This window comes from Pelophylax lessonae, assembly GCF_965119305.1.
Source record: "Pelophylax lessonae genome assembly, chromosome: 4".
Classification (NCBI taxonomy): domain Eukaryota; kingdom Metazoa; phylum Chordata; class Amphibia; order Anura; family Ranidae; genus Pelophylax; species Pelophylax lessonae.
The window spans coordinates 291,074,746-291,099,803 of NC_138771.1; the positions used below are offsets into that span (position 1 = coordinate 291,074,746).

At 44.8% G+C, this 25,058-nt stretch overlaps 1 protein-coding gene across 2 annotated transcripts in view; it reads left to right on the top strand.

Annotated features, from left to right (window-relative positions):
- Positions 1-25,058, top strand: part of MON2 (MON2 homolog, regulator of endosome-to-Golgi trafficking) — a 271,194-nt gene that overhangs the window by 244,285 nt on the left and 1,851 nt on the right. For both annotated transcript variants that reach the window (XM_082256725.1, XM_082256726.1), the window contains one exon: positions 1,076-1,158. In XM_082256725.1, the coding sequence (XP_082112851.1) occupies positions 1,076-1,158 (83 nt within the window). The remainder of the gene's footprint in view (positions 1-1,075; positions 1,159-25,058) is intronic.

Genomic DNA, 25,058 nt, shown 5'->3' on the forward strand with positions numbered 1-25,058 from the left:
AGGTGGCTGGGAGAGAGAGCAGCAAACAGAAAGTTTTTTAACCTTTATGCATAGAATGCATGAAGGTAAATATCTTCAGCCTTACAACCACTTTAACTGTGGTGTTCAGTTTATGAATCCCTTATTACATTTCAAATGCATTCAAATCCCTTAATTATTATTCTCCTTTACTTGGAGGCCAAGCCATCCAGCAAAATTACCAGGGTTAGATTTATTTCATTCAGCCTACAGGCCGAAGAAAATTAATTTGACCGATTCTTCCATTCGCAGTGCAGATGCACAAATCTCCCGCTGCAGCTACTGTATTCTGACAGCGGGCACCATTGGATTAGATACAGCCACTGTTTAGTCCAAAGATTATTCATCCAGCGCCTTCAGTTTCTCAGTGTCCGGTGGGAGGGTGACAACATAGCCACCCACAGAGCAAATCTCGGCTGGTTCATCATGTATAACCAGCTTAACCATAACCTTTGCAGCAGTCCTTACAAAGGTCACCTTTATTGCACTGGTATAAAACGTTAAACAAAAAAAATGTTGCAACTGCATTGTTCCAACTCCTTTCACTTTGTCTGGACAGCTTGGTCTGCAAATAAATGTGCTAAATGTAATAAAGGAATATACTGTGTAGCACTGTACAATGTTTTTGGAATTCTACCTTCTGTACAATAAAGTAGCAGCTTATATATAACTTAGTGCCCTACAATATTTCTACCTTATTTTATTTTTTATGTTAGATATCAGTTCATAGCAGCCTTTAGGTTACTGTATGTATCCAGTATCTGTACACTTGCACATGGCATTCCTTGAAAGTATAAACAGCACCTTATAATTTCATGGTAAATGGTAATAATTTATGATTCATTGCAAAATAAATATTGGGATTCCAGAGAGATACATTGCCCTAACATTTGAAGTAGACCTGAGCCTGCATTAGCCAAAATGAAGTGCACAGCTATAAATACCTCCTTTCTGTCAGCTGCTTGTTGAGGGAAAACCTTTGCACAGTACATGTACTGTAATATGCTTTGCATAAGTCATAATGAATAATGGTGATTTTATGTTTGGATTTTTTCAGGCAACGTGTAACGGAAATCATATTTGTTTTAAAAGCTGTAAGCACTCTCATAGATTCTCTTAAGAAAACGCACCCTGAAAATGGTAAGTACTGGAGTGGTCTTTTTGCTTTGTAAATTAGGTTTTATTTGGTTTTACTTTTCTATTTTATCCTGGCTCAAGCAGAACCGATACAAAATACCTGATATTAACTTGCTCTTTATTTATTGCATACATTCTTTGTGAGCATGTCTATATTAGTCCTTACAAAGGAGCTTACAGTCTATTGTACCTATCCCAGTTATAGGGGGAGCACATTTGTACAATATAAGGTATAACTGTAGTGTTAAATTGCAGCTATCCTTTTTCTCTAGGCTTCCTAGCAAAAATACACAACCAACCTCAACCACACAAAGCCGCTTTCTGTGGGGGCACTCATGCGTGCTCACTCCTGAGCTGCTTCTGTGTGTCCATAAGACACACAGAGCGTAGCTTGGCCATAGCCCCCTCCCCTCCTCACTGGCTGTGGGGCATTGAGTCTAACCTCAATGAGGGGAGAGAGAGCCTCTGCTCTTGTGCCAGTCACTGGATCAAGATTGGGCTCAGGTAAGTATAAGAGGGTGCTGGGGAGGGGGCATAGTTGCTTGCAGAAGGCTTTTTGCCTTTTTTTATTTTACTAGTATGGTAAAATTACCTTCTGCCTTTAGAACTTTAGAACCACTTAAAGGATAAGCTCACCTTTTGTAACATGTTACATGTTACACCCATATTCAGAGTAACATGTTACAAATGCAATGGCCCACCACAACCCCCGAGTTCCCGTTTTGACAGCTAGCGGGGGATCTTCTCTGTCCACCCAGGCCCAATCATTCATTTACAGTATTCTGTGAATGGGAAAACTACAAGTTCCAACAACCTTTGCAGCTGCCTGCTTGTAGTTCTCAATGAACTACCAGAGCGCTGTTGATTGCTCTATGTAGTTCACTGAGCTTCCTGCCCGAGTGTAACTGCATGCCTGTATCAGAAATATGTGCAGGGCAGACAGATGCACAGACCGCGACATTACACCCAAAATTTGTTTAACATGGGTGCGATGCTTAACAGGTCTCCAACAAAAATAAATAAATTCATTTTTTGTTTTTTTACCTGCAAAAGGAACCTAAATTAGATCTGTAACGCGTAAAGGAAAACCTGCATTCTATGCATGAAGGTAAAAAAACCTTTTGTGTGCAGCAGCCCCCTAATACTTGCTTGAGCCCCATCTTGATCCAGCAATGTGAACAAGAGCCTCGGCTCTCAGCAGCAGGAGTTAATGGCTCCCGCTGCTGTCAATCTCAGCCAGTGAGCCAATAAGAAGAGAGAGGGGCTGAGCCACGGCTCTGTGTGTGAATAGACACGCAGAACTGCAGCTCGGGAATGATCCTGCTTGGGTGCCCCCATTGCAAGTCGCTTGCTCTGTGGGCACTCGGCAGGAGGGAGGGGCCAAAGCGCCGCCGAGGGATCCTACAAGAGGAGGATTGGGGCTGCTCTGTGCAAAACTACTGCACAGCGCAGGGTGGGTATAGCTCTGTGCACAACTACTGCACAGAGCAGGTGGATATAGCATGTTTGTTTGATTAAAAAAAAAAAACAAGCCTTTACTATCACTTTAATCCATGAAATGGCACACTTATAAAGCACTAAAGCTGCAGGCACCAACCCGTCCTCTTCTACGCCAAGATCTTCGTACTGAAAATTGCTGATCTAATAATAAGTGAAAGCCATTTAACTAGTCAGTGACACAATTTGAATATACAAACTTCATGCAGTGAACAACATTCATGGGAATGTAGCCCTGGACCCCTGCACCACGACACAAGGGTGCTGACCATTTTGCTCTTTTCTGAGCATAGTGTAGAGACTTCTGTTTATTGCTGCAAACCTTATCAAATGTTCTGCTGTGTTTCTGTATAGACAGAGTTCAGAACTCACCTACCTTTACTGTCAGACACTTGAAAATATTGCTTTAGCAGTTTGGCTGACTGCCCTTTGCACATCATTTTTTATGTCTCCAGCTTTCAAATGACAGCTTTTACTTGATACTATACATTTTTGCATAGAAGCATTTATTTTAAATTGTACACAATTTACACCTGCAAGCATATCATAAAATATGCCTGAATCATTTTTACAACACAGAGGATGTGTTTGTCTTTGGCCAGCAGGAAAATTAAATATACAGTGCATAGTCAGGCTGACTTGCCTTGTGGTATGCTCTGCAGGTTTTATTTGTAGATCTATCTACACCATTATTAAAACTCTCAGGGATGATATCCCGGCAGAATTTGGTCATCCAAGAAAAAGTCCCAACCCCCCTCCCCGGTCTGATAAGGCATTATGAGTTCTTTTCTCTTTTGCTGGCTAGGAAGAGCTATGGCACTGTGTTACAGCCTCTACAGTTGCTGATTTGTTCTGCCACAGGAATTATTCATAATATTACAGGTACTTCTATAGTGCTGACAATTTACACAGCCCTTTACCATATTTTACATTCACATGAGTCCCTGCCTTCAAGGAGCTTGCTTATAATCTAAGATCCCAAACTCAAATTCATAAATACATGTATTAGGGCCAATTTAGACCGGAGCCAAATAACCTACCAGCATGTCTTTGGAAGGTGGGAGGAAACTAGAGTACCCGGAGGCAACCTACGCAGATACAGGTAGAACATGCAAATTCTAGGCAGTTAGTGCTGTTGTTGGGATTCAAACTGACAACCTCAGTGCTGCCAGGCGGAAGTGCTAACCCCTTAGCCACTATGCCACGCATTTGAAGGAACTAGTCTAAACGAAATGTTTCAAGGTACAGTAATTATGAAGCTTAAGCTGGTTTTAGGAGATTTGGGAGGAAAAGAAACACAGTGGTCAACATTAAAATATTTTACTGTACATGGTTCACTTCCTGCCGATGTAACACAAATATGCAGTCCCACTGGACTGGGCTTTATTCCTTAGGGCCACATATTCGCGTATCTCCCTTTTGTGCTGGAAGCACGATACACGTTGCGCTCCCAGCACAGAGACAAGGGTCTTACTGAGAGCCCTGTTCTAACGATTGGGACCCGGAACGTCTGATTCTGGCTCACCTGATCGCTGTGATAGCCTCTGACTGGCTATCACAATAATCAGTCACTGTGAAGCCCACCCCTGTGTTTTCTGTTTCTGTTGGATGGAGAGAGATGGATGAGAGAGATGCATTGTATCTTTCTCTGTCCTTGCAGAGATAGAAAAAAGTGTGTAGAAAATATAAATAAATAATAATTTAAAAAAAACCTAGATCTTGGTCAGTGCCAGGGTTAGTGTTTGGGTCAAAGGTCAGGGTGAGTGTTTTTTGGACAGGATTTCATTTTTTTCATTAGTATCAGTGTCTGTTTTTTGTCAGTCAGTGTGTTTTAGGTACGATTAAGAAAAAAAAAGCAAAATGCGCACTATTTTTTTTGGGCTGTACTGTGGGTACAAACAACAACTAACATACACATATGTAGTATCTCTGCGATCGTCAGGAACAGGAGAACTTATTTTTTGTTATTCTTTGGTGCTAGGTTACAGGAAAAAGCAAGAATTACACAGTTACATTTTTTTTTCTCTTTCGTTCATTGACGGACCCAGCTCATGATTCTTCTTAACCATTGGGTTATACTGCTTCCTACAGGAGATGGACACTAGGCAGGAAAAAGCGTGACTACACATATGGGCAGTCCCAGGGGGTATACACCCACTCTTAGCTATAGACACAGTTTTTTTCTGCCTAGTCATGAGTAAGGACCTAGTTCTTTGCCATGGGGTTTCAGGAGGGGACCCTTTTATTATTACATATACACAAGCTCATACAGCAGGGACCTAGCTGTCACAGCTGAGGTTTCCTGTGTCTCACCGTGGCCAAATCAATACACTGCAGTTTTTTTGCTACTTGCTCTATTTGCTGAATCATATTGGTGTATGAGTGATCCCGGGTTATGTGTTTTTTAGCGGCAACGCTGTCATATTAACCCTTCTGTTTAATCTGCTCTTATTATCTGTGTTAGATTTTACATATTCTGCAACAATAAAGATTGTTTTACATGAGGTCACCATGGTCTGCCTGATTCCCTTCCTCCACTATAGAACTGCTTTGGATTTCTGTTCCCCATTTTCTTTTCAAAATCCTTTCTCCCCCTGTACTGGACGGTTGTCACTACAGATGCCAGCCTGTCCAGGTGGGGATGCGTCCTTAGCAAAGATGTGCTCAGGGGTTCTGGACTCTGGCAGAGTCCAGACTGCCAATTAATGTTCTGGAACTCCGAGCGATCAGCCTTTGTCTAGCTCATTGGACAATTCGTCTTCAGGGGTGTCCAGTATGAATTAATTTGGACAATGCCATGGCCGTGGTCTATGTCAATCACCAAGGGGGAGCAAGTAGTGTCCTGGCGGCTTGGTAAGCAGCCGACATTCTAAGGTGGGCTGACCGATTCATTTCAGCTCTCCCAAATTTCTGCCACAATTCCTGTGCAGGATCAAAGCAGAAGGGATTCCGTCCAGATTGACCTCACCGGTCTTGGTACATCGATCGGGTACAGCTGGTCGCCGATGCTCCTTTGGGGGCTTCCTCTCAGGGAGTATCGGCTATCCCAGGGACCGATCTTCCATCCTACTTTACAGACGCTGGCTTTGCGGCTTGGCTGTTGAACGCCAGGTGCTGAAGGATGGAAGTTTGTCTGTGTCGGAGTCTGTGATTCCTACGCTGTTGAAATCTAGGAAATCTATTTATAGGAATATCTACCATCGTACATGGAAGACGTACATTGCATGGTGTGAGTCACTTGGGGTTGATCCTTGCTCCTTCTCGGTGGATCGGATCTTAAACTTTCTTTAATGGGAGGTTGAACAGAAATTGGCCTTGAGTACCATCAAGGGCCAGGTATCGGCTTTGGCGGTCTTTTTCCAATGACCTTTCCCCTCACACTCCCTGGTGCGTACTTTTCTTCAGGGTGTTCGACATTTGGTTTTCTTCAGTGCGGGCTCCGTTGCCGTCTTGGGATCTTAATGTGGTGCTTTCAGCTCTATAGAAGCCTCCCTTTGAAAATATTCAGGAGGTTTCCCTGCTTGTGCTGCCCCGGAAGGTGGCCTTTTTTGGTGGCTATCACTTCTGCATGCAGGGTGTCTGAACTGGCGGCATTATCCTGTTGTTCACCTTATTGGTGATTCACAAGGATAAGGTGGTGCTTTGCCCCTGTCCTTCATTGCTTCCTAAGGTGGTCTCTGACATTTGAATGAAGATATTGTGTTGCCTTCCCTGTGTCCCAGGCTAAACATCTGATGGAAATTACCTTGCATGCCTTGGATGTGGTCACGACAATTAGGGTGTACCTGGCAGCTACGGAGTCTTTTAGGAAGTCAGACTCTCTATTTGTGCTCACGGGTGGACTTTGCAAAGGATTGCCTGCTTCTTCTGCAACCATATCCAAATGTATCAGACAGACAGTGGTTCGGGCCTATTTCATCAGGGGTCAGGTTCCTCCTTTCCCTGTAAAGGAGCACTCTACTAGGGCGCTTAGTGTCTCCTGGGCTTTCCGTCATCAAGAATCAGTGACGCAGGTTTGCAAGGCGGTCACCTGGTCGTCTGTGCACACTTTTACAACATTTTTATAAAGTTTATGTGTTGGCATCTGCGAATGCTTCTTTTAGCCACAAGGTTTTGCTGGCTGCTGTGGGCTCCAGTTTTTTATGTTACCTGGTTAGCTCAAAAAAAAAAAAAAAAAAAACAAAAGACAAAGGACAAACAAAAACAAAACAGACACAGAAACAAGACAGTTGGGACTTTCAACGAGGCAATGCCCATCCAAGGCCAGCTGCCTCCATCCCTAATCAGGTATATATAAAGGGGGAGGGGAGTACAATGGATAGTAAGAAAGGTATTATGGGATCGGCATATTGGGTAAGATAATATAATATAGGTATAATCCATGACATAATATTGGTATTATTCTTAAAAAGCTGATACCCAACATATTGGTAAGTTAAGACGGGAAAGAGGGGACAAACGGGACTTTATATGAGGTGTGTGGAGTCGGTGGACATAATAAATTGGTACAATCACCTATTATAGGGTAAAATATTTAATATGTATCATATAGTGGATATCATATAAAGCATGAACAAAAATATGCATGATACATCAGAATTACATACATGTAATAATACAGTCAACAGGGCAATAAGGAACATCCTAAATGTAAGATCATACAAAATTGATGGGATGTACATTGGGAAGGAAAGGTCATTGATGATAAACATGTATAAAATCCAAATAAAAAATTATTGCTATTAATGGGGAGTACATCCATATTAAGCTCGACGCGTTTCGTGGATGAATTCCACTCATCAGGAGCATGGTTTTGGGCTCCTACAGCTCCCGGAGCAGACGTTTCGACCATTTACCTGTGTGGAGTGCCATCTTCAGAGGTGTGGAATACACAGGTATTCTGTGCAACTGCGTGAAGGTAGCCTGTTCAAATCAATGACTAGTGGACAGGTGCATCCCCAACTGTACATTCATGCAGGAGTGATGCATGGATCAGAATGTAAACAGAGTGCTTTCTGATCTATTAATCTGTCGCACACAAATGTACAGTCAGGGATTCTCTTGGAGGTCCATACATGTTCATGCAGTTGTCTGGCCTGTCATCGGTTTGAACAGGCTGCCTGCCTGCATGTAGCTGCATAGAACCCCTGTGCATCCTGCACGGGTGAAGATGGCTCTTCATACGGGTGTACGGATCGCTTTGAATGATATAGTTGCCTGGCATTCAGCTTTCAATAACGCCCTTGTGTTTTAGGAATCTTTAATCTTTTATGTTCATTAAAATGCAATCAACTTCACTTAAATGATCTAAAGATTCTATGGGTTATTGTTTAAAGAAACAGGGCTGGGCTTTCTGCTTAGCAGTGCAGCATGTTGATTGTTCCTCCCAGTGCTAGTCTACAAGTCTGTGCAGACAGACTGAAAGCAGTACACTCCATGTATGGCTGGTTAATATGTTTTCAGCAAATTTTCAACAGGCATGCCAGTTAACACTGCAATTTACACATTTGTAAAAATGTAAAATACTTTCAGTTAACTATAATATCTCAAAATGTATACATGAAAAAGCACTAAAGTTTTCTTTTAAAATAATCTTTACATAGAATAGTGTAAGCAAGCCATTCTCCCTGCAGTCAAGTGTGTTTATCTCCTTATGGAACAGTTTATTAAAATAAAATCCTTAAAAACTCGAATAGATAGGGAGGAAATGATGAAATTAATTGAAAGAACTAGCTGCAGTAATATCGAGACTGCGTGACCTTCAAGGTTGGTGATTCATATATCCTGAGGCAATGCATTTATCAAGTCTTTTCCTCCTGAGATGGATGACAGGGTCACCACAGTGCATGACATATCATGCTGTTTTCCTTACCGGATCTTTTAATGGACTTCATGAACCCACCTAGCCAGCTATTGGCATTCCTATACCTTGCAGGCCTCCCTGACACAGACAGTCATTGTACTGTGCACCATCCACTTTATACCTCCTCAGGGTTTACACTCCCTGCCTCCCACTATTCTTTTTCTGGAATACATTAATACTCATCACCATTTGGTTTTCGTTATAACCCATCAGCCTATGAAGATGTTACTATGGTTTCTAGCAGCTTGAAAAAAAAATACATTTTTGCTCAGCTGAACAGCATTTGTTTAGTGAAGTATTTCTATATGTTTTTGCACAACTTTCTTGATTAGATTTTGCATGCCTGAGTTCAGTAACATGAGCAACATTTACCTGTAGGGATAACCCATAATGGTTTATTGATGAAAACATCAAGGTTCAGCATCTCAAAAGGTCAAAAATCCAGTTTGCATCAAATAACAGCTAGTTGACCCAGCAGTCTTTTATTTTATTGTTTGGATAAAACCACAGTCTTATTCTTTATAAATGAAGGGGAGGTTGCATTAACATTATATTAAACCCTTGGATTTTAATGCTCTTTCAGCAGCTGGTTTAAAAACCACTTTAGCCCTGCTCACATTGCTGCTACTGCAGCAATGTGGCACGATCCCGTCCAGCGACGTAGACCTACGTCGCTGGACTCCTCCCCCTGTAGGCGGCGCTCGCGTGCTGCCGGAGGCGCGCTCCCGCTGTTTTCATTCGCAGCGGGAGTTGGGCCAGGGGAGGAGCGGCGGCGATCGCCGCTGCTCTGCCCCGATCGTCGGGGAATCGAGTGTGGAGATCCGCCCGCCTGTGTAAACAGAGCAGGCGGATCTCCTAAGTGACAGGCAGGGACAGATCGGAGTGTTCAGCATAGCTGAACATCCGATCTGTCCTTGTGTCACACAGTCACCTCCCCCCCCCACACGTTAGTAAGCACCAGGCATACATTAACCCCTCCCTCTCCAATAAAATTAACCCCTTCCCTCCCAGTGTCATTTTTACAGTAACAGTGCATATTTATAGCACTGATTACTGCAGTAATGTCACTGGTACCCCCAAAAGTGTCAAAAATGTCAGTCAAGGGTCCGATCTGTCCTCCGCAATGTCGCAGTCCCGCAAAAAAAATCGCAGATCGCCTCCATTACACATTTAAAAAAAAAACACTAAAAATGACAGAAATCTTTCCCTTAGTTAGTAAACGCAATAACTTTTGCGCAAACCAATCAAAATACGCTTATCGTGATTTTTTTTACCAAACATATGTAGCAGAAAACAAATTGGCCAAAAATTTAAAAAAAATTAGATTTTTACATATTTTTTGGGGGTAATTTCATATTAAAAAATGTTAAAAATATTGTTATTTTTTCAAAATAAACGCTCTTTTTTTGTTTATAGCGCAAAAAGTAAAAATCGCACAGGTGATCAAATACCACCAAAAGAAAGCTCTGTTTGTGGGAAAAAAAAGGACGTAAATTTTGTTTGAGTACAGCGTCGCACGACCGCGCAATTGTCAGTTAAAGTCGCACAGCGCCGAATCGCAAAAAGTGGCCTGGACGTAAGACCGCAAAATCCTCCGGTGGTAAAGTGGTTAATCACTTACTGAGTATGCAGCTTCTTTATTTTTTAATTCTTGCCTGTCATGATTGCTGCCCCAGATTTGCACTCCCTTACATGCTGGGACTAGAGTTGTATCTCCCTACTTTGTGTGCATCAAAAGAAACACATAGCCCTGTAGCCTAGGATGGCAAAGAACTCCAACCCCCCCCCCCCCCCCATTAAGCTAACAGACTGCCTGGAGATTGCACTTACCTCTGGTAACACTTTCCCATGAGGACCTTAAAGCGGTTCTCCACCCTGGGGAAAAAATATTAAAAGTCAGCTGCTACAAATCCTGTTTTTTTTTTTTTTTTTTATAACAGGACATTTACCTGTCCAGGTATCCAGTGCCATCCCCACCTGGGCTAGTTCTTCATCAGCCTTCATCTTAAATGTGGGCGGCTGGCTGTGCTGCTTGGGGCTTCACAGCCGGCTGCCAACCCCCGAAAAAGATGACCTGCCAAATGTGGGGGGGAGGCTCTAAAGCGGAACTTCCCCTTTTGAGTGAAGCTCCGCTTTAAGTTTAGGGAAGCAGCAGTGAGTCAGTAAGTGCTGAAGAATTTTAACAACTGCTGGAGAATGTTTTATTTTATTGAGCTCAGGTGCGTTAAACTAAAAAATGTTGAGGGTTTAATACTATTATTTTAGTAATTTCTACATGGAGCTGGGTGCAGCGAATGATAAAGTGGGTAAACCTGAAGCAGCCACATACATATATTTCATGAGCTGGCCTGCACAGCTTTTAAAATTTCAGACTGGAAGATTCTTGCATTCAGTTAATGACTCGTTCTTTTTTGATCTCATTCACATGGGTGTACTTAAGCCTACACCTGCGTAAGGTCTGTGCTTAGCCTGCACAGGTGTTTCATGCATCCATGTGCAGGCATTCCAATTCATGTCAATTGGAATGCAATGACTGCTTGAACAGAGCCACTGCCCTCAATTTGATATCCGTGTGCGTGTAGATGAGTGTCCTTGAAAGCAGACAGTGTGAGGTTGGGGACATGCACCCACACGGATGTCAGATTGCAGACAGTGACCATACCACTGCAGCATCCCCGTTGACATGAACAGGACTGTATGCACGCAGATGCATGAAATACCTGTGCAGGCAAAGCACGGCCCTCACATGAATGTACGCATAAGTATTTCCTTGTGCACAAGGCCTTAAGATGCAAATGATCCTCTTACTTTATCCCAAATGGTATACCATGTAGAAATGTTTAGATCCTAAAAAAATTGTCCTATAGTGCATTGCTTCAGCAACATTTAAGTGTGCACATGCTTAAGAAGCAAGCCATGCTAGGCTAGAGAAGGAAAACTTTTGATAATATAGTTGTGTGTGTGTGTGTGTGTGTGTGTGTGTGTGTGTGTGTAAATCCAGGTAGTGAAGAGGCAACAGCTTCAGCTGCCCACAGTTGAAATGGCTGCAGCCAGACTTCGTGGAGGGAGATTTCTGCAGAATATTTGGCAAGTATAGAATCGCAGTTTATATAAAATAATATGCAAAGTGGTTGGAGGGAAGCTTCAGAATGGCAAAGATGTTTTTATTACAAATTATGTGAGCAGACTGTGGTTCCTCTTTAAGGATGGCAGGACTGATTTTTATATCTTACAATTACTGTAGCTTACTAAATAAATCTGGTTACTGTATTTGAGAACCTTTAAAACTGAAATAGATCACCTAATGCACTGTGCTTTTAGTTTTTGGGTAGAACAGGAGAAGGTCAGATCCTTTTTCAGATTTTAAATTCTTGTCTTTGTTGCATTTAAGGAAATTCTCCTCACTTCTTGTCTTGGTCATAAATGATTTCTGGAACAGAAAATGAGGTGTGAATTCTCCCAACTGGAAAACAGAGAGCATTAAATACATGACAGAGGTTCTAACCTTTCCCTTCTATGCTCAAGATGGGGCAAAAAAAACATTTTTGCTGTCGTTTGGAAAAACAAGTGGTTTAATTAGTTCATAATTGTCAGAATTAAATATAAACATAATAATGCAGGACAAATGGTTAATCATTTATAGCCACCTACACAATGCCAGCAAGCCTTTTCAACTTGGATTACAGTAGCTTGAAAGCAATGAGTAACTGCAGATGTATGCTTATGGATTCTTGAAATGCTACTCATGTGTGTGACTCCTACACTACAGTGTCGAATGAGCATCAAAAAATTGAGTAATATAATCTCCCCACACACTCCACTGTGGAACAAGCCTAAGCTTTTGCATCTGTATAAGCTCCCAGATCCTGTTTTATGGACTACATTTGGTATTAAAAAGGTGGGGAGATATAGTTAAGAATGGCACATTCCTATAATTTGACACATTAAAATCTACACTTAATTTACCTAATTCTCATCTGTTTCGTTACTTGCAATTGAGACATGCATACAACTCCCAATTCGGTGCTTCACCAATCACAGTGCAAGAGCGCAATATAGAGACCATTCTCAGGGATGATTCTTAAGACCAGCCTTTCTCAATCTCTTCAACACAGTGAAAACCTTGAAATAACTTTCTAGTCTCAGGGAACCCCTGCTAAAATTTACTATATCTAAAGCTCATGATACATTAGTGTGATAGTCAGTGGGAAGAATGCTCCTTACACTTGTGGCCATTGGGAAGATTTACCACCTTACAGATAGCTAAGGAGATCAATGGAGTCAGTGGAAACTTATCTGAGAGGCAGAAATTTCTAATTTCTGGAGGAACCCTGGTTGAGAAACCCTGCTTTAGACAAAGCCTTGTCCAATATCTACAGGCAACTTTTTGTACATACCAACAGGATCCTTGCACCTTGCAGAACAGTGTGGGAAAGGGGGTTCCCTCAGTTGGATGGAGATGACTCGGATGATGTTTGTGATATTAATTTTTCCAGATTGGTTTCAACTAGAGACCATCTCATCCAATACAAATTCCTACATCACATATACCTTCCCCCGGCCAGGTTAGCTAGAATCTTTCCTTCCCAGTCGTCCTGCTGTTGGTGGTGCACATTTCCCGGAGCGGATTTTATGCATATATTTTGAGATTGCGTGGAAATACAGAGGTTCTGGTTGGAAGTTACTGAATGCATAGAAGAAATTACTACTCTCTATGTTCAACCCACTATGCAAGTGTGTCTCCTGGGACTCGTTAATGGCTTAGCCCCAAAAAATGTAATACGTACCCTGTTAACTGTGCTATTCTACTATGCTAGAAAGATGATAGTTCTCTCTTGGAAGAAGCCTACACCTCCCAACTCTCAGACATGGAAAGTACTTATAAATAAAGCACTTCCCTTCGATGAAGCCACATATGCCAGTAGAGGAATACACAATGAATTTAAGAAAGTGTGGGGTGGATGGGCAAAGAGCACATCTACAGTGTCTGGCTAGATTTGGTGTATTTTAGTGGCTCCTGGCAGTGGCCATTATGTATATTGAACCTGTTTTAGCTCCGGAGTCGGTTATTTAGCACTGTGGTCTGGTAAACGGTTCCTAAACCTGGGAGTCCAGAGACTAAAGTAATTTTATGACATGATAAATTTGAAACAAGATGTAATGGTCTTACGGTTACTGCAAACATATATTAGTTTAGAGCTATGCTTTGTTCCTTCGTGTTGAAATTTTGTCTGTTAAGTGTCGCCTGATGGTCAGGCTGTTCTTAAATGTGTATGTGTTTCTGTTCTTGTACTGTTTTGAAAGCTGCAATGAAAATCATTTTCCAAAAAAAAAAAAAAATTGAGTAATATGCCGAAAACTGAGCGTTCGATAATCTTTTACTTCATTTGGCAATGTAAACAGGTATTGTAATGTTGCTTAACCACTTCAATACAGTACACTTTCACCCCTTTCCTGCCCTGCTTTCAGTGCTCTCACATTTTGAATGACAATTGCGCGGTTATGCTACACTGTACCCATATGAAATTTGTATACTTTTTTTCACACAAATATAGCTTTCTTTTGGTGGTATTTAATCACCGCTGGGTTTTTTATTTCTTAAAAAAAAAAAAAAACAGTACATTTTGAAAATAATTTGTCTCCTTCACTGATGTGCGCTGATGAAGCGGCACTGATAGGCTGCACTTATGGGCACTGATGAGGTGGCACTAATATGCTGCACTGATAGGCGGCACCGATAGGTGGCTTTGATAGGAGGCACTGATGGGCACTGAGAGGTGTCAATGATGGGCACTGAGAGGTGTCACTGATGGGCACTGAGAGGTGGTACTGATGGGCGGCACTAATGGGCACTGATGGACACTGATGGGCAGCACCATCAGTGCCCACAGTGCTGCAAGTCAGTGCCTAGATGAGCAGGCACTGATGGTCACTGACTGGCAGCATTGTGGGCACTGATGGTGGGCACTGATTGGCACTTTATTTTAATTTTCTGTAATCAGGGCACTGATGATCAGTGCCCTGATTACCTGTCTTTGTCTCCCCTGTGAGGAGGAGCCGCTGATCGGCTCTCCTTGCCTCACACTCTGACAGTCTGAGGCGAAGGAGAGCCGAATAACGGCACTTCCTCATTTACATGTGACCGGCTGTGATTGGACACAGCCGATCACATGGGTAAAGAGTCATGTCATTAACTCTTTACCAAGAACGGGGTCGCGCCCTATCCTAGCAACACGGCACGGCCACGATCGCCGCTCCGCGCGCCCGAGAGGCTGTTCTGGTGCGCCGTCATATGACGGCGTCCCAGAACAATGGATGCACCGCGGTTAAGGATATGCAGTATGCAGTATGCAACATGAACCTTTTTAGGAGTTTCCTGTCTTTATATGTAGGGCTATTGGATTTATGTAATGATACAACATTTTTAAATGCTTGGAAAAATGTTATGTTTTAAGTCTTTACAGTCTAAACTGTGCAGGGTTATTTTGGGCTGGCCATTGGCAAATAACCATGTTGCATCAGTGCCAACCATAAGGCTTCATTCACACCTAAGTGTGAGTGCTAACAGACGATTTTGGAGTTTTGCACATTTTTTCCAGGTGTGTTCAGGCTTGAGCATTTTTGTTTTTGCTAAAGAAAGCTAGTTACTTGGAGGGCTTCGTTGTTTAGGTTTAAAAACACAAATTATCAGGCTTTCCTATTGAAGTCTATAGGGCCAAAAATCCCCCATTCTGCTTCAAAAGTAAACAGGCAAAAAATTTGGGGGAGCATACCCATGTATTTCCAAAGCTGCTGCAGCTATGAACCAAAAGACATGTATATTAAAAAAAGAATAGCGCGCAAATGCAAAAGAAATTACTACCAAATCTGAAGAGAGTCCATAAAAAAAAAAATGGGGGTTTGGTCCCACCATATGGCCATATCGTGCTCAAGCCCACTACTGCGTCAAAGTACCCCATTATCAGTGGGTCCTACACTATCCATGAAAAAGAGATGAATCCAGCCTTTCTAACCCTTAGAGATAATACTCCTTGCTGGGAGAGATGTGCAAATGCACTACAGGGGACTCCTCCTATATCCACTTGATGGTGGACACTGATTGAGTACAGGTGTGTGTGGGGGGTGGGGAGGGCTGCTCAACCTCCATAGTCTGGTCAGACCGAATACATAATAAACAGGCAAAAAATTTGGGGGAGCATACCCATGTATTTCCAAAGCTGCTGCAGCTATGAACCAAAAGACATGTATATTAAAAAAGAATAGCGCGCAAATGCAAAAGAAATTACTACCAAATCTGAAGAGTCCATAAAAAAAAAATGGGGGTTTGGTCCCACCATATGGCCATATCGTGCTCAAGCCCACTACTGCGTCAAAGTACCCCATTATCAGTGGGTCCTACACTATCCATGAAAAATAGTGCTTCAAAAGTAGCTTGTGTACCTTTTTCTTTCATTCATTGACAAACACAGCTCCTGATTCTTCTTAACCATTGGGTTATACTGCCCCCTACAGGAGTAGGACACTAGTTAGGAAAAAGCTTGACTATGGCTATGGGCTGTCCTAGGGGGTATACTCTCCACTATAGGCACTCTTTTTTTTTTTTTTTTCTTTCTGCCTAGTCAGGAGTAAGGACCTAGTTCTTTGCTGGGATCTCTGGTTCTGGCAATTTTTTCCTAAATGGAATTTTTTTTATAATTTTGTTCCTGTGAGAACTACAATCAAATGCCTGACTGGGCGACAAACTGGATAATATAGATCTTAAGGGTCCCCCCAATCAGGCCAGTGAGCGCGTGCAGACCACAGCTCCGTGCTAGGTCGGCCACGACGTAGCCCCACTGGAGGGGGCTGGTCTGTGAGTTAAATGTCTCGCAAGGGCGCATTCGAACTTCCTTCAAGCGGAGTTCCACCCTGGTAACGTTTTTTTTAAATAAAAATACCCCCGGGACAGTCAGGGCTAGTGCATTCCACAATGGCTAGCCTCTGATCTGTCCCGGGTTGCACTTACCTTTTAGAAGAAATACTTACCTTGAAAATGTATTGTCCAGTGCTGCCATCTCAGGTGTGGGCAGCTTGAAGCCAGCGCCATCCATCTTCTTCAGTCCCACGATGCACTGCACCGGCCCACGCCGTCACTTCCGGTGCCGCAGCGTCATCCCTACACAGCTTCTGGGCATGCCCAGAAGCGGTTTAGCAAGGTATGATGGCGCCTGCACCGGAACTGACGTCGGGGCCGGTGCAGGCGCATTGATTCCTGGGAGCGATGACGTTCAGCTCCCAGGAATCATTGCAAGCCAGGAAGTGACGAATCGCCGTGGCCGCCGAGGGGAGGAAGAAGAAGTAAGGTAAGTATATTTTCTTCTAAACAAGGTAAGTAAAAAAAAAAAAAAAAATTGAGATTATCCATTTGTTTTTCAGGTGACCCAGAGCAAGAAGATGGAGGTAAGTATAATTTTAGGGTGGAACTCCGCTTTCAGCCTGTGTCGCAGCGTTTCCTCCTGGCCATCAGCACCCACATTACGATGGAGCGGTGCCCACCCTGTTCTGGTGTGGTATGTAGCTGTCCCCCTACTACCCTGGAGGGTTTTGGGGTGGACGTGGGCTCTCCCTGGGATAGTCGGACCCCTGGTTCCCCTCCCTTCCCCCCAGCCCCTCTAAAATTTCAGTCACTGTGGGTCTTTTGCCCCCCCACCCCCCCGGGTGAGGTGATGAGCTGGCTTTGCCACATGCTCTTAAGGGGGGTTGGTTGTAGTTGCTGCTGACCGTTTTTCCCGGGTGCGCAACGGGGGGGGGGGTTGAGCAGGGTTCCCTGCCACCTAGGGGTTTGTGACTAGGGCAGGGATGTCCTCTGGGCTCCCTGCGGCGGTTGTTGGGCTGGGGGAGCGGATGTTTTTACCATCTGCGGGTACATTCCTCACGCGGCCAGATCCGCCCAAAAATTTAGGTCGCAAGTTTGCGGCCTACTCGTCTGAACCTATATGAGGTGGCCCCTGTGAGGGTGGCTGAAGCCACTGCCTCCCGTTTGGGCATCCGCCTTCCCCTCTGCTGCCCTGGGTGGTCGCCTCCACTGGGGCTCGCGTCCCTGCCCCCCCTTAAAAATTTAGGCCGTGGCTTGTGGCCTACTAGGCCATACGGCTAAATCGGGCGCAGCTGTTGGAGGGGCGGCCCCAGTGCGTGTAGCTGGAGCTCCCACTCTTCCTTTGGACATCTGCCGGGCTGAGGATCCGTGCAATTGCAACTGGGCCCCCACAGAAATTTAGGCCCCGGCATGCGGCCTGCTGGGCCATATGGTCTACTTGGCACCTCCCTTGGACCGGGTGGTGCTGTGGGGGAGCTTCATTTTTAATGACAGTCTTGCTGCCATTATTGTGTGGGGCACCTGCCTTGTTTTAGCAAGGGTACCCTGCCCACGCGTCGCTATGGAGGACTCAGAGGGCAACCCCCCTGTTTTTTTCGGGGTAGAATAGGTTGTCCATTTGTGGACCCTTGGCCGGTGTCCCCTTTACGGGATCACAGTCGGCGGCCCCCCCTCCCCCAGACCTGGGGACAAGGCTGCCTCTGCATGAAGGAGGAGTGCCCTCAACCGTGTCTGGGGGGGGGGCGTTGTCGCTGGTTTCAGGATCCATGGATTTCCCTGGTACAAGATAAGTGGGTCTAGGGCTGCAACTAACGATTAATTTGTCTGTCGACTAATCTATCGATTATTTTTACGATTAGTCGACTAATCTAACAATCATTTTTATTTTATTTTTTTTGCTTAATTGGGTGTTTTTTTGATTAGCTAATTAATCCTGTAATTAATACAGACCCCTCAGTAAGCCCCCCTCTCAGTACAGACCCCTCAGTAAGCCCCCCTCCCAGTACAGACCCCTCAGTAAGCCCCCCTCACAGTACAGACCCCTCAGTAAGCCCCCCTCCCAGTACAGATGCCTCAGTAAGCCCCCCTCCCAGTACAGACCCCTCAGTAAGCCCCCCTCCCAGTACAGACCCCTCAGTAATCCCCCCTCTCAGTACAGACCCCTCAGTAAGCCCCCCTCTCAGTACAGACCCCCTCAGTAAGCCCCCCTCCCAGTACAGACCCCCCAGTAAGCCCCCCTCCCAGTACAGACCCCCTCAGTAAGCCCCCCTCTCAGTAAAGACCCCTCAGTAAGCCCCCCTCTCAGTACAGACCCCTCAGTAAGCCCCCCTCTCAGTACAGACCCCTCAGTAAGCCCCCCTCCCAGTACAGACCCCTCAGTAAGTCCCCCTCCCAGTACAGACCCCCTCAGTAAGTCCCCCTCCCAGTACAGACCCCCTCAGTAAGCCCCCCTCCCAGTACAGACCCCTCAGTAAGCCCCCCTCTCAGTACAGACCCCTCAGTAAGCCCCCCTCTCAGTACAGACCCCTCAGTAAGCCCCCCTCTCAGTACAGACCCCTCAGTAAGCCCCCCTCCCAGTACAGACCCCTCAGTAAGCCCCCTCCCAGTACAGACCCCACAGTAAGCCCCCTCTCAGTACAGACCCCACAGTAAGCCCTCCCACCTAGTACAGACCACTTAGTAAGCCCCCCCTCCCAGTGCAGACCCCTCAGGGTCACCTGCGATCACATGCTGCTGCTGGAGTGGCGCGTGACATCTCGTCTGTGTGGGACAGTGGAAGGGATCAGCCTGCAGCGGCCCCAATCAATGCAGCGGCCCCAATCAATGCAGCAGCCCGGCCGGCAATACTTAAAGCGGCGCTGCGGAAACATCTTGCCAAAAAATCCAACTCTCGTGCACAGTGTTCTCCACTGTGCACGGGCATCGAGGGCATTGCATTGGAAGTCTTATTGGAAGTTTTGTACTCACGGCGGAAGTGAAGTTGAAACAACCGGCCGTATCTTTGGTATCCCGGTAGGCGAGTCCGGCCAGGGGGCGTGTGACGTCACACGTGTTGACGCGTTGACGCCTTTCACGCACGTCAACGATTTTTCGGAGTCGACTACGTCAACGCGTCGTTGCAGCCCTAAGTGGGTCCACAAGTTTAGTCAGGCTACGAGATTGAGTTCGGTCTTGTCCTCCAGAAAGGTTTTTTCCATTCCAACCTGCACTTGTCCCCAGATCACTTACAGGGTCTCTTTGGAGCAGTGCAAGACTTGTTTTTTTAAGGGGTGATTGTTCCAGTTCCGACTTCGGAACATTTTTTTTTTATTCAAACTTTTTTACTGTCCCTAGGAAGGAAGGCAAGGTATATCCAATTCTGGACCTTAAGGCGCTAAGCTGCTTTGTGTAAGTACAGAAGTTCCACGTAGAGTTCATTCACATGGCAGTGGCGTCCCTACATCTGGGGGATTTCTTCTCACTTCTTTCGACATCAAGGATGCCTACCTGAACATTCTAATTTGTGCTGGTCGCCAGCGCTTCCTCCGTTATGCCGTGGACGAGGAGTATTCTCAGTTTGTGGCGCTGACCTTTGGTCTCATCCTGCACCTTGGGTCTTCACAGGAGTGTAGGCTCTGATGCTGGCGTTGTTTGAGTACTGGGGTACCTGGACTATCTTCTTCTGCGAGCAGAGTCTCCGAACTGCTCTGATGGACTACTGGAGACTGCTCTGCGAACTCTGAGGGAGTTCGGTGGGATCCTGATCAGGAGTCTGCTTTGGTTCTGTCCATAAAAAATGGTCTATTTGGGTCTGACTCTGGACTCAGCCCCAACCAATGTGTTTCTTCCTCGGGAAAAACTCCAGACATTGCAGGAAGCAATTCAGCTTCTGTTGTTCAGCAGACAGTCTTCCCTCCAGGCTTGCATGCATGTGCTGGGCCTGATGGTGTCCACCCTCAAGGCGGTCTGTTTGCACAGGTCCGCACATGATCTCTGCTAAAGAAATTCTGGTAAAATGGTTCAAGGATCCACGGTCTCTAGAGGTGGCTTCGCTCTCTGTCACTTCAACAGGAAAAATTCTTCTCCTCCTGTACTGGTCGGTTGTCTCTACGGATGCCAGCCTGTCCAGGTAGAGAGGCGTCCTCAGCACAGACGTACTCAGGGGGTCTGGACTCTGGCAGAGCCCAGACTGCTAATTGGTGTACTGGAACTCTGAGCGATCAGAATTTGTCTGGCTCATTGGACATTCGTCTTCAGGGGTGTCCAGTACAAATACATTCAGACAATGCCACGGCTGTGGTCTATGTCAATCACCAAGGGGGCACAAGAAGTGTCCTGGCAGCTCAGTAAGTAGCTGACATTCTAAGGTGGGCTGACTGATTCGTTCTAGCCCTTTCTAACTTCTGCCATGATTCCTGTGCAGGATTCAGGCAGAAGGGACTCTGGTCATTCTAGTGGCTACAGACTGGCTTCGCCGGTCTTGGTATGCCGATTTGGTACAGTTGGTCGCCGATGCTCCTTGGGGACTTCCTCTCAGGGAGGATCTGCTGTCCCACGGACCAATCTTCCATCCTGCTTTACAATTGCTCGCTTTAACGGCTTGGCTGTTGAACGACAGCTGCTGAAGGGTGGAGGTTTGTTTGAATCTGTGATTTCTACTCTGTTAAAAGCTAGGAAATTTGCCTCTAGGAGGATCTACCAGCATACGTGGAAAACGTACATTGCTTAGTGTGAGTCTCTTGGGGTTCATTCTTGCTCCGTGAGTCTCTTGGGGTTCATCCTTGCTCCTTCTCGGTGGATCGGATCTTAACCTTCCTTCGACGGGGAAACAAAATATGGCCTTGAGTACCATCAAGGGCCAGGCATCGGGTTTTGGCGGTATTTTTCCAACGACCTTTGGCCACACACTCCCTGGTGTGTACCTTTTCTTCTGACATTTCCATCAGTGCGGGCTCCGTTTCCGCCCTGGAATCTTACTTTATGGTGCTTGACAAGGATAAGGGGGTGCTTTGCCTCTGTCCATCATTCCTTCCAAAGGTGGTCTCTGACTGTCATTTGAATGAAGACGTGTTGCCTTCTCTGTGTCCCAGGCCTAAACATCTCAAGGAAATTGCCTTGCATGTCTTGGATGTGGTCCGGGTAATTAGGGTGTACCTGGCACTTATGGAGTCTTTTAGGAAGTCAGACTCTTTATTTGCGCTCACGGACGGACCTCACTAAGGGATGTCTGCTTCTTCTGCGACCATTTCCAGATGGATCAGACTGACGGTGGTTCAAGCCTATTGCATCAGGGGTCAGGTTCCTCCTTTACCTGTTTCGGCGCACTCTTCTAGGGTGCTTAGTGTCTCATGGGCTTTTCATCTTCAAGCGTCAGTGACGCAGGTTTTGCAAGGCGGCCACCTGGTAGTCGGTGCACACTTTTAAACATTTTTTTGTAAGGTGGTTGTGTTGACATCTCTGTGGATGCTTTATTTGGCCGCAAGGTTTTGCTGGCTGCTGTTTAGAGGACCTGGTCTTCTTTGAGGGTGTATTGTTTTTCAGATGAGCTCCAGTTGTTTATGATTGAGCTCTATGTTACCTGGTTGGCTATGGTTTTCCTTGGGAATTTTTTTCTGATGATTTCCCACTCCTCATGTTTAACACTGCTTTGGGACATCCCAATGGTTAAGAATAATCAGGAGCTGTGTCCGTCAATGAACAAAGGAGAAAATGGGATTTTTGACTTACCGTAAAATCCATTTTTCTGATGTTCATTGACAGACACAGCACCCACTGATGGCCTATATCTGAGAGTGAGGTATATAGCCCCTGAAAATGCCCATAGGTGTAGTCAAGCTTTTTCCTGCCTAGTGTCCTACTCCTGTAGGGGGCAGTAAAACCCAATGGTTAAGAAGAATCAGGAGCTGTGTCCTTCAAGGAACATCAGAGAAATAGATTTTATGGTAAGTCAAAACTCCCATTTTTTGAGCTTCAGATGTCGAGCTACAGGCACAGTTAAAAAGCATGTGATATTAGTTGTTGAGGATTTTTGAGTTTCAGGCTATAGGTGTGAATCAGAGCAGTCTTACTCCCAAATCACTGAGAAATTAGTTAGGCAGATGTTCTTTAAAAATATATTTCTCCTTGGAAAAGAAGGTGATTGAAAAAACATCCCTGGACTACAAGAGATATTACAACATAGTAAAAAAAGGTCTTCTCTCGAATTACTTGTGGTACCATATTTAACTGCATAACTTGCAAATGTCAAATCATCTTTATGTGATCTACGAGCTAGTATGATCATTTAAAGAAAAAACAGTTTAAGGAGAAATACAGCCAAAGCTTGTTTGGCTGTGCTTCTCCTGTGGATCACAGGAGTGCAGTTCGTTCTGCGCTCCTGTGACCCATTTTCAGCAGACAGTGGGCTGGAGCTCGACGTTGGCTGACATCACAGAGCAGGTCCAGGCTCAGGCAAGATGGAGACAATGAAGTCGGGATCCACCCACATACCTGGACGAGCCACTGAAAGGCTGAACCGGCTGCTCCAGGCCCTCCACAGCCCAGCTCTCCAGTGAGCGAGGGAGGAGATGAGTGGAGAGTGGTGACTGACATTTACCAGCTCTCTGCTCAGGGAGCTGTGAGAACCGAACTATCGGTGGTGTTTGATCGCTCGATTCTCAGTCTTAGAGCAGGTGGGGAACAGATACTGGATCGAACCGATGCTGCATCCACTTAGGTAAGTATGATTCTGAGGGAAAAAAAAAAAGCCCATACTTCTCTTTTAAAGGTACAGTTTGTTATCTTTATCATGGCAAGTGTTATAGCTTTTAGAAGGGAAATCATGCCAATATCACCACTTGCAGGTAAAGATTATGTCAAAGACCAGAAGTGCCTAAATATTTTCTCAATAGCTGTCACATTTTATAAATCTTGCCATGGATACACCTGATAGCATGTATTTTCTTAAACTACATTATTAGTGTACCACCTGTAGGGATAAATGAGAAGATCTCAAGCTGAGGCACTTTAAATGCCGACCACCATTGCAATGATCTGTATCAGCCTGTGAGCAGAATTGTAAAGGGTTCATTGCTTTCAATGTTTATGGGCATGCAGCAGTGCTACCAGCAATAGAGACTTCTACAGATTAATAATTTTCTCATTTTAGCCTAAACGGAAGTGTATTATTGCTCACAGAGTGCTTCTGACTTGAAAGTTGGAATGGCGCTGTCCCTTTCTGCTGTGAAGTATGAAATCAAATAAGTTCAAATAATGATATTTTAGACAAGTCAGAGTTCTGAGTGGGTAAAGCAAATTAAATATTTACCATGTTCTAAAGAAGGAAGGTGATATTAACTCCTAAAGGTGTAAGGAGTAGTTTTTACTGTCAGTAAAGTTAATTAGCTGTACTAATTTATTGGTCTTATATGCTTTTAACCATTCAAAAGACTTTTGAATCCACAATTGTGTAGTTTTTCTTACACAGCAGGTTCTTGAAATGTTTCTGCTGTCTTATGACTTTCTCTAACTACAAAAAAAGAGCCAGTAACCTCATCTGGTTGAATACTACTTTTCCTGAACGCACCACATTCCTCTGTTCCCAATGCTACATACTGAGGCTTAATGGGCATTTAAATACTGTATGTCTCTCATCTGTATGCTGATTTCAATTATAAAAACTTTCAGCGATTCCAGGAGGAATAGCATATTTGGGCTCCCTTCTACTTTAACTACCTCCAACTGGGGCTTATGGCACAGCAGGGGATGACTAACATTAAACTTACCTACTCTGGAAACTCTCTTTTCATAGCCTGGCAATACTAATCAAGTCTACTATATGCCAGCTAGACTTCATAAATGTAAGCTTAAACCTCCCGTCCTTTGCTTTAAAGACTGTAGAGTTGTAGTGGGTTTCATTCATACCAAGTGGTCCTGTGATTGCATTCACAATTTTTGGTCTGAGGCAGGGGTGGACTGGGCCAGGGGGGCAATTGCCCCCTAGGCCACTCTGATACCCCATAAAAAGGCTGCACTGCTTCTGCTACAGACATGCCTGAAGGATTCCTGGTGAAGAGAAGTAAAAAGTCCCCGTCGCTGACCTACTGAGTGCATGTTTAAGACAAGGACAGAGCACAGGCCTCCACCCCCCAGCACTGATGGTGTAAACTGTGTCTAAGCAGAGACCGGTTTAATGCCCCACTGGAGACTCTTCTCCTCCGGCCAGTCCCAACCAAGCTGTACCAGCTGCCCCCTGCTGGTCAGGTTAGGAACCGGGATTCAGCGTAGAGAGTACCGGGAGGGGAGCTTCAGCCTGGAATGAGGGTCAGGAGGAGGACAGGAAGAGGGAAAGTGGGGATGGGCTGAGTCGCTGCACCATGGGCTTCTGGTTTGTAATTGCCCCCTTGACTGAAAGTTGCCAGTCTGCCCCTGGTCTGAGGTTACTGCCTCCATGGATTGTCAGCTGGCAAGGCAATACCCAACATTTGTAACCCCACAAATTGTCTACTTAGCATATTTGGAGGATCTGCCGTTTCAAATTCCCCCAAAAAATGTCTCTTGAGTTTTACTCTTTTATGCTAATAAATTGACCCTCTTTTCGACCCTCCTTGAAAAGTCAACACCCCTTACCTTTCTTAATGGTTTTTCCTGATTAATACAAATTTACCCCTTTGTAAACTAATGTATGAGGTAAAACCGGCCACGGGTTGCAGAAATTAAACTCTCTTGATT